The sequence below is a fragment of the Lampris incognitus genome, chromosome 3 (genome assembly GCF_029633865.1).
Source record: "Lampris incognitus isolate fLamInc1 chromosome 3, fLamInc1.hap2, whole genome shotgun sequence".
Lineage (NCBI taxonomy): Eukaryota > Metazoa > Chordata > Actinopteri > Lampriformes > Lampridae > Lampris > Lampris incognitus.
Window position 1 is genome coordinate 83,403,004 of NC_079213.1, and position 10,568 is coordinate 83,413,571.

The following is a 10,568-nucleotide window of genomic DNA, read 5'->3' on the forward strand; positions in this document are numbered from 1 at the left end:
AATACATATGTACTTGTATGAAGGAAATGAACCTTAGAAGTGACCAAGCAAAGACCCTGGCGGTTAAGTCTATACCCTAGTGGGGGCTGGCTGTGGTTGACTGTCCCGCTCCTTTCAAAAGTCTTGTGCCATGTTATCTCTGGTATGTACTAATGCACTGGTTAGTTGCAGATAGTTCCTGCTCATTCTAGGAAGTGGATCTGATTGTGCAAGAGCGTGCTTCCTCGGTTCGCTCCTTTGTAAAGTGTCTCCGTGCTGCAGTGGTTCCTACCGTGAAGATCTTGGTGAAGTCGAGCTGGGAGAGGAAGAGGCGCTCAGCTTGTTGCAGGGTGTCGGCCGGCAGGCTGCACAGTTGTTTCTGCAGGTTGGAAGTGACAGCCTCTCCGTCCACAGTGAGGAACCGGCCCAGCATGCTGGCATTACACACCAACTCCTTCAGTGGCATCCCGGCTCCGGCCAGAGACACCTGAAGAGAGAGGGATCGACTGAAATGATCATATTATTTATTCATTTATCTTTGTTTCCCCCCCAATTGTACCCCAGCCAACTACCCCATTCTTCTGAGCCGTCCCGGATGCTGCTCCACCCCTTCTGCCGATCTGGGGAGGGTTGCAGACTACCATGTTTCCTCTGATACAGGTGGAGTCGCCAGCTGCTTCTTTTCACCTGACAGTGAGGAGTTTCACCAGGGGGACGTAGCATGTGGGAGGATCAGGCTATTCCATCCAGTTCCCTCTCCCCCCCAAACAGATGCCTTGACTGACCAGAGGAGGCGCTAGTGCAGCAACCAGGACACATACCCACATCCGGCTTCCCACCCACAGACACGGCCAATTGTGTCTGAAGGGACACCCGACCAAGTCGGAGGTAACACGGGGATTCAAACCAACAATCCCAGTGTTGAGAGGCAACGGAATAGACCACCACGCCACCCGGACACCCTATGGTCATACTATTTTATTATCCGTTTTACAGCACAACCTGCTATATGAGACAAAGAACAGACAGAAATGCTCTCTTTCTTGTGATTACCACGAGGATTACTGTCACCTTTTCATATGTCGCTCAGCTATATGCGAGTAAACTCTCTTGCATCAATTCTATATTCTTTAAATTGTAACTTTTCCAACATTACGAGAACATCAAACTTGTAAACATATTCTTACGACTTTTTAAATTTTGTTCTATGTCTTTGTGTTGCAGTGAGCACTGCATCAGCTGAAATCCAAACATGTCAAAACATATTAGACAAATAAAACCGTTTCTGGTTCTGATTTGAATCCGCATCACTTTAATTTCAATTTATTCGTACTTTTGATTTCTGCTGAGTAAAGAAACAAGAGAAAGGTAGAAAAGGTGTAAAGGTCGAATGATGATCAGCAGTAATTTGTGGGGAGGATTACGTGGCAAAAAGAAGGGGGCAGCAGGTTTTCTAGAGGCAATTGCATAAATCAGGTAGATTGGGTACATAGGACCTACATACACAGGATCTGGGTTAATTATTGACTATAATATGAACATTTTTATTTATTCATTCATTTTTACTCAAATGTTTTTTCACCCAAATGTGCCAATCTGCCCGCTAGGTAGGGCAGGTAGGGTTTACATGCTGAAGTTAAGCTGAGACTCATTTCACAAAACCAATTTGCAAGGATTTTCACTCACTGATTGCAATTTCTTGCCAAATAACATTTCACAAAAATCCATCGCTTGCAAATTGCAAATAACACTATGATGACTACAGACCTCTTGCACATCTGATTCTTTCCTCGCAAATCCAGCATTTCCTTTGATTGTGGGGAGACAGAGGGCCACTCCACAGAAAATCTGTGGCTTTGCAAATAATGTGATTTCTATGTGAAACACTCCAGAAAGGGCAGCACGGTGGCGCAGTGGTTAGAGTAGTTGCCTCACAGCAAGAAGGTCCTGGGTTCGAGCCCCGGGGTAGTCCAACCTTGGGGGTTGTCTCAGGTTGTCCTCTGTGTGGAGTTTGCATGTTCTACCTGTGTCTGCGTGGATTTCCTCCGGGTGCTCCGGTTTCCTCCCACAGTCCAAATACATGTAGGTCAGGTGAATTGGCCGTACTGAATTGTCCCTAGGTGTGGATGTGTGTATGAGTGTCAGCACTGTGATGGCCTGGCGGCCTGTCCACGGTGTCTCCCTGCCTGCCGCCCAATGACTGCTGGGATAGGCTCCAGCATCCGTGCGACCCTGAGAGCAGCATAAGTGGTTTGGATAATGGATGGATGGATAACGGGGAAAAAAAAAACTCCAGAAAGAGCAGGAGAAATCTACCACATCCCGCAGATCTCAGCCTGTACGTTGTAATTTTCATGACATGAGACCCTGATTTAATATTTCCAGACAACATCAGTCAGTGCTGACAACATCAGTACAGGGAACAGCTGAAGGCTGCATTGTTTAGTCCTATTTTAAATTACAGGGTTGTTAAACCAAAAATGTTGGGGATGATACCTGAAAATTAAGGCGGGCCTTTAACAGCTGGTCAACAGTGGCAGGTGACAGGCTGCCATTGGTCAGGAGGAAGGTCGAGAACGTCTCATTGGCGCTGAGATATTCTCCTACAGGGAGGTCTGTGGAAGAAATTGGACATGGCGTTTTAGCCAACTACTTCAAACAAGCAGATTCATAGTTAGGTTTTGACAATAATCTAACTTACACTTCCTTTTATAAATTACACTAGAAGAACCCCGCTACAATGTAGCGGTTTGGTTATCCACCCGTCTAAATCTCCCTCCTCTTCATCCTGCCAGCTAACCGCCTTTTCCCTGCCCCTAAACCCCCCCCCCACTCCAACTCCCTCCCCCCAAATGCTCAGAATCATCTGAAATACGGGGAAAAGTGGTTTACCCCCCCCACTCCAGCTCCCTCCCCCCAAATGCTCATAACCATGTGAAATGCCGAGAAAAGTGGTTTTTAGCCATTTTTAGAAAATGCATATTTTGCATAATTATGCATAATTATTATAATTATTTTAATTTTCTGCTATTTTTCTGGTCCTCTCTGGAACAATACTTACCACCTCCAAAAAAAAATTAGGATCATAAGTGCATTTTTGCAAAAATGCATATATTTTGCATAATGCCAAAACATTTCTAAGTCCCAGAATTTTTTTTTTATATAGGTGAAAAAAATCAAAGATGCTCAGAATCATCTGAAATGCCGAGAAAAGTGGGTTTTTTTTAGCCATTTTTAGAAAAATGCATATTTTGCATAATTATGCATACTTTTAATTTTCTGGGATTTTTCCCTTACTCTCTGAGACAATATCTACCACCTCCAAAAAGAATTAGGATCATAAATGCTTTAGTTTTCGGTCCCGCTATCTACACTAACTAACACACACACACACTAACACCACACACACACACACATTACGAAAATATATGAGTAGATATTGGCCTGAAAACAACAGATGAGATACAAAGAACACAATAGCAGACCGAATACAAGTTCATGTGCTGTGGGTTTAATCAGATTGAGTTTTCCACTCTTTTCAGTAGAACAGAATAGAAATAAAGCATAGAGCCCCTTTTCTTATGAGCACTGTGTAACTGGATCTACATCCATCAGGGATGGACAAGAAAGCCACTTTGTGCCACTTTGACAGCCGGTCAGCAGCAGAAAATGGCTCTGGTCTGCCTGTCACTTGAGCCTGCTCATGTTTAAAACCTTTTTCAAAGATGATCTTCTAACTGGACCGGTACAGGTCAGTTCTCATAAACCTGTGAAAACACTGGGTGAAAGTAATGGTTAAAAGATCTACTATAAGTAGGTTGTCATGTGTCTGACACCTGTCACCACAGTGGGACATCCCTCTTTTGACCATCGTCAAACTGTCTTTTCATTGGTGAAGGTAGCTTTCAGAGATGTCTGCATGTAACCACACAACATCGCCACTGACAGGAAGCATAACTCTCATCCCAGTGTACATAATACATTTAGATTATAGAAGCCTTGATATTCCGTGTTGTAGTCTAATTCTCCTGTTTGGAACAACACATTTCATATTGTTGTTTTTGCAAAATATGGTCCATATTTTTCTCAAAGCTGCCCTAGAGGGCTTACGTATTTCTATTTCATTCCCATTGCTTCACAACCAATTCAAATTGATAGCTGTACGTCAATGATGCAACATATTTTTTTCTTTTTTTTCTCTCTCAGGAGTGTCACTCTTAAGTTGACATGACCTGCTGATGCAGTGAGGTTTTCCCTGTATTGTGGAAAATGTGTCAATGTGTAAAAATTTTAAAGTTTCCCAAACTTTGACTCAATGCCAAAGGAGATCCAAGCTAGTGGACGCACTTGGCCATGCCCCTGGCCTCTCTCCCAGCCTCTGCACGCTCTCCAGCAGCTCCTGGAAGCCAGAGAAGCTCTGGTTGCCCCCATAGGACAGCAGAGTCTGGGCGTCCACAAACAGTCGAGACAGTCTGCAGGAGGAGGACAGGACACCAAGGTTAGGTCAGATTTGGTCTATGGAGCCCTTTAGACAAATCGTTTTCTCTCAAAGTGTTTTACAGGGAACTGAATAAAAGAATACAGACGAGAACAAGCAAGAACACCTTAGCTTTTAACATATGTACTTGTCTGCGTCTGTCTTTCATTTAGGTTACAGAAGAGAAAGACATTGGATATGCTAACGGTTATCACAGATATGATTCAACGTACTGAGGGGACTCTTTAGTATTACTTCAGAATCAAACACTTGTAGTCAAAACAGGATCCATTAGTTTTCAAGGGCAGCACAGTTTACTGAGAAGCTCCACTAATACTTTTTCCTATCAGGAAAAGCCAAATCCTCATCTCAAAACAATATTTCCTACCACAATGGCCCCATTCTCAGCCAAGTACTTATCATGTGGACCTCTTCATTTATATATTCAGTTTATACATGAGCCAACTTCACGTTGTTCTATTATTTACAGTGTATACGGTCCACCCGTGTAACATACCCGTGTCTGCACATTACAGTTTACCTACATGGAGTTGTCAAAGTTGCCCACTTGCCCCGGCGTCTCTCCTGGGGTGGGGCTATGGAAGCAGGGGTTGTTGATGTTGCAGATGATGCCCTGTATCCAGGGCAGGGTGCCGGCCGATGGCAATGCTTTGTTTGGAAAGTGACCTGCGAGGGCAATCGAGAAAAACATTCAGTCCATTATGTGGGTTTACAGGGGAAGATAAGCCTGAGATGCGAAATGCTAAAAAGACTGTTGGTGATGTGAAACATAATCTGTGGGGATTAAACAGAAACAAATGATAATCCCTAACACAATCCTGACTTGTTTTAAATGAACAAATAGTCACTTTATACAGCTAGGCTAAAACTCAGGTTACTTCAGAAGTTGAATTAATTAATTACTTTTAAACTCTATTGTTCAGTGGCACTGGCCAGGCATCACACACACTTGTCTCCATAAAGGTCCCTGCAAAGGCTTCCTCTAATTTAACCGATAACTGACCTATTCGACAGCTAAGCCACAGGGCTGAGCCCCTGCTGAAGTGCTCTTGAACAAGGCACAGGGCCCCAGAACTGTGTGCATTTATAAGCTTTATGTGTTCCTTGAGGAGATTATGTGAGATAAGAAAACAAAAATCCAGTTAGCCCCTACCATGTGTAATGTAACTACCATGTGTAAATTAGCAATCAAAGTGGTTTTTCTTTTGATTTCCACAAAGTCTACCTGTCCTCTCACTGTACTATAAGATGCTTTAGGATAACATTTCTACCAGCAAGCCTGTTATGTCACCCCGTGTTAAACCCCTACCCAACCATAGAGAGCAGAATGAGTTAGGTCACTAACATAACAGGTTGGGAAAATAATTGTGGAACGAATCACTCTTATCAAGCTAATCAGTTTAGCTGCTTGGCAGATAAACATTTCAGATCCTTGCGTGTGTGTGTGTGTGTGTGTGTGTGTGTGTGTGTGTGTGTGTGTGTGTGTGTGTGAGGAGTTAAAGTAAGATGGCAAACGGGTGGAAGATTTGTACAATGGCACTCACATTGGCTCTGTTTGTATGGGGGATGAGAGTGACGGACGGAGATAAGGATGACAAAAAGGAAGAGCGGCCAAAGGAGCTCAATGATCAGCTGGATCTGACGGAGCAAAAAAACATATTAGTACACGGATACAGAACAGCTGCCTCTGATATCATTAGCACTAATCCACATTTACCTTATGGATGCCCATGATTTCACCTCTGACATCTATTTCCTAAGCTATTTATTCAAGAACCGACAGTACGTGACAAATAGACAGTTAATCATGACCTTTACAGGTACCTTGAGGGCAGAAAAAATGTTTCCTTTGCTAACATCTGTAATGTCTAACAAAGAAGGAAACATTAACATTTTCAATCAGTTATTTGCTACGGGAATCATTGGAGCTCATTTTCCAGTCAGACTCCTCAATGATAAATTTGCGTCTGTTATGTTGGTTTCAGGAGTCATTTGCGACAGAAGGGTACCAACAAGAATTAAAGGGAAGGTTTACAAGATGGTTGTGACACCAGCTATGTTATATGGTTTGGAGACAGTGGCACTGACGAAAAGACAGGAGTGAGTTGGAGGTGGCAGAGTTGAAGATGCTAAGATTTTCACTGGGAGTGACGAAGAAGGACAGCATTAGGAACGATGATATTAGAGGGACCGTTCAAGTTGGACGGTTTGGAGACAAAGCAAGAGAAGCAAGATTGAGATGGCTTGGACATGTGTGGAGGAGAGATGCTGGGTATATTAGGAGAAGGATACTGAATATGGAGCTGCCAGGAAAGAGAAAAAGAGGAAGGCCAAAGAGGAGGTTTATGGATGTGGTGAGGGAAGAGATGCAGATGGCTGGTGTGACAGAAGAAGATGCAGAAGACAGGAAGAAATGGAAACGGATGATCCACTGTGGTGACCCCTAACGGGAGCAGCCGAAAGTAGTAGTAGTAGATGTTGGTTTCCTTTAATATTCTTCTATTGATGCTTGACATCTGAGAAAATTAGCTTATACCAGACTGGCTCTAGCTACCGGCTAATGCAATACAGGCGGGAATATATACTGAAATGAGATCTGACCACACCAGTCTTTTGGCTGAGTTACAATATGAAAGCACACACAGAAGAAAAAAAACCCCATCTTTTTACACACATTTAAACCCATGTGATATGTAGTTGACTGATATACCTTAACTTATACATGAAGAATTCTGTGCTCAAACTATAAAATCAAATGTTTAAAACACCTTCCCATTGCAAATAACTGTTAACTGTATAAAACATGCTCTTATAAAACAACATCATAGCATTAAAAATAATATTGCAAAACATAATATGAAGGAACCTGGGGTGATCTGAAAAGTCTGGTCTCTACACTAGGTTTTACATTTCACATTTTCACCGTAACCTGTTGCCTCTTAACTCTTTGTGTTGTATTGTGAATTTTGTGAGCTGAGTCAAATAAAAACATCTGCCAATGTAAGTGAGACATATTTCAACATAGGCATTCTTTGTGCCATGGGGTAACTTGTTATGGAAAACGTGAAACATAGGGTATTCAGGTGGAGTATTTTTCATTGATGGCCTCTGACTTCCTTGATGTTCAACTGATTTTGGAGGTCATTTTCTTTATTTATTCATTTTCATTTTTTTCTTCATCATGGCAAAAATGTAGTCAGTGAACATTTTCTCAGTCTGATGTGACCTTTTAACTGACAACCCAAGGTCATCATAATCCTTATTTGTGAATGGGAGGTAAAGATGCATGATACAGATCCAGCAGGTGTTCTGTGTTATTCGGTTCTACCTTGTTTCTCTTGCGATAGGTGATGTTCTTCCACAGCAGGAGCAGCAGCTGTCTAGGGACCCCCATCACTTTCAACTGGAGCTAGGCGGTCATGATGCAACACTTGGCCACAGAACAACGACAAGGGGGGATTTCATAATTTGACCAAGAAAATAATTAAAATGCAAAAAAATAATGATAATAAATAAAAAATTTCAAAACGTAGTATTTGGTGGCTGTGAAGAAACTCTGACCTGCCAGAAGAGTAGCTAGATTTTATTTATTTATTTATCTTATTGCAGTCAAAATGATGTAATGACTGACATCCGGTTTTTTATAAGCCCGGAAATAAACAACAGGTGCCTAAAACGGAAGTTACGTAAAAATAAGCGTCCGTATGAACGTCAAGTGAATCGCGATGCGATCGTTATTTTCACAAATACTGTATTAATCTGTCAGTTTTACGCATTTTCTGTTATGCTATCTTTTCATTTCTGTGAAACATTATGGTAATGCTTCATCGAAAAAGTTACCCCGACTTTCACATGAAAGGAAGTCTGCAGCTGCTTCCCATGGGCAGTCTGAATATGTGAAAACAGCGGGGCGACGTGTCTCGAGACCTTTTCTGGATTTCAGTGTTTACACAGATACGACAGGTTATTCCTGTAGGCTTTCTGTCGTGAGTAACACAATACTTGCTAGCGAGCCAGGTCAGCCCTCAACTGATCTGCTTAGGACTCACCATCCTATCAGAGATCTTGAAATCCTCATTATCCTAATTGGGTTACGTGTGTGACTTTGAGAGTTCAACATTAACTGTTAACCCTGTGAATGGCTATGGATGGGCATTGGGGTATGATTTGGGGTATTTCTCCGTCTTGTCTGTTGTACAGAAAAGGTTTTGTTTTGTTTTTTGTGAGAGTTAATTCAGCGATGGCAGGGTTCATTTTAAAGTCAAATCCACTACATGCAATTCCAAATGTCAACTCTACATCCATCTGTTGATAAACACCCTTTGCATTGTGAGAGCCCGTACAAACGCAGATTTCTTCTATTTTGGTGGAATATCATGATGAACACCTGCTTCGTATATAGCATGAAATTAAGCAAGTGACCCACAGCACCAAGCCAATACTTCATGACACATTAGGCAAATGAACACCGCGATGTTATATCACACCTTTTCAGAATCTAACAACTTGAAGAGTAACACGTTTTCTATGTTCAGCCAACGTATGTTAGCTTGTTTACAACTGCAACGAAATGCCTTCATTAAAACATGACATAAGCAACTCAGTGTACAGTTGAAGATATGATTTGATATAAAGGCAAGTATAATCGAGAGACGGTAAGAAACTGAATGAACAAAAAGGAATATAAGGATGAAAGGGAAGGAGTGGACCATCTGGTTCTACCATGTCCCTGAGCAAGAGCTGCTTTTTGATGATGAGGGAACTCTTTAAGATGAACGAAACCAAAATGGCCCATGACGATTGAATGAAAACACCACGTACCTTCTAATATAACTGTTGGTACCGCTTATGGTTTATTTGCAGGTCCCAGATATGAGTCTACAGCTTCTGTTTGACAGTCACTATTTCACGAATGGTCTGTAATCGCAGACGAAACTGAAGAACCCCCGTCCATAGAATGACGCTGATTGGTCAGAGTTGGGTGTGGGCAGGGCCACAGAGACCGGTTCAGTATTTGATTGGTTGGATCTCTGTTTTGGTACAGGAAGACAGTCGATAATGCGGGCGTCGGCTGGTAACACTGCGTGTTACCTAGTATGTAAGGATTTAATCCGACACGAACAGGGCTGTTCAGTCGGACAAAAACTCAATTATCATTGATCGACATTTGAAACAATAATGTATATACTTTGAAAACATGTGGATGTTTTTCTTTATGCAGGCTCAATAATCTAGGTAAGGAGATCACAGAAAGTTGAATCAGTTCATCTGAACACAATCTACTACTACTACTACTTTCGGCTGCTCCCGTTAGAGGTCGCCACAGCGGATCATCCGTTTCCATTTCTTCCTGTCTTCTGCCTCTTCCTCTGTCACACCAGCCACCTGCATGTCTTCCCTCGTCACATCCATAAACCTCCTCTTTGGCCTTCTCTTTTCCTCTTCCCTGGCAGCTCCATATTCAGCATCCTTCTCCCAATATACCAAGCATCTCTCCTCCACACATGTCCAAACCATCTCAATCTTGCCTTTCTTGCTTCATCTGAACACAACAAACATTCAATAAACGTTGTGTCCAGATGGACTGATTCAACTTTGTACTGTGGATATGTTGGACAATCCATTAGAGTTGGGAAGTGTGACCTTGTTTCCTGAACAGCAACAATAATTCTAAAACAACTCAATAACTAATCAATAAATCATTTAATGAACATCCAAAACTGCAACTCTTAAAAATATACCTCCCTATATTAAATAAGGCAGTTGCACTTAGATCAGTATATAATTGCCCTTCCCTTTCAGGCAAAAAGACAAGGGAAACATTTTGTGCATATAGTAAAACCAGAGCACAGCGGTGAAAATAGTTTACTACGCAACAATATTCAGTGATACTGAAAAAAAAACTGATCTATTAATATATGATTAAAGTTTCCTCTCTGAACTACCGGCTCAGGCACACTGGCAAAAAAAAAAGAAAAGAAAAAAAGAAAGCACACTGGAAGACCTGAAAATCCATTATCCAAACCACTTATCCTGCTCTCAGGGTCATGGGGATGCTGGAGCCTATTCCAGCAGTCACTGGGCGGCAGGC

General features: G+C 42.1%; 1 protein-coding gene across 1 annotated transcript in view; it reads right to left on the minus strand.

Moving 5' to 3' along the window:
• Positions 1 to 9,371, minus strand: part of abca7 (ATP-binding cassette, sub-family A (ABC1), member 7) — an 89,171-nt gene extending 79,800 nt beyond the window's left edge. The window contains exons 1-7 of the mRNA XM_056276339.1: positions 9,299 to 9,371; positions 7,806 to 7,907; positions 6,022 to 6,115; positions 5,002 to 5,143; positions 4,327 to 4,451; positions 2,476 to 2,594; positions 272 to 466 (exon numbers count right to left, since the gene is read on the minus strand). Coding sequence (XP_056132314.1) covers positions 272 to 466; positions 2,476 to 2,594; positions 4,327 to 4,451; positions 5,002 to 5,143; positions 6,022 to 6,115; positions 7,806 to 7,871 — 741 coding nt within the window. The 5' untranslated portion in view covers positions 7,872 to 7,907; positions 9,299 to 9,371. The remainder of the gene's footprint in view (positions 1 to 271; positions 467 to 2,475; positions 2,595 to 4,326; positions 4,452 to 5,001; positions 5,144 to 6,021; positions 6,116 to 7,805; positions 7,908 to 9,298) is intronic.
• Positions 9,372 to 10,568: the final 1,197 nt, after the last annotated feature.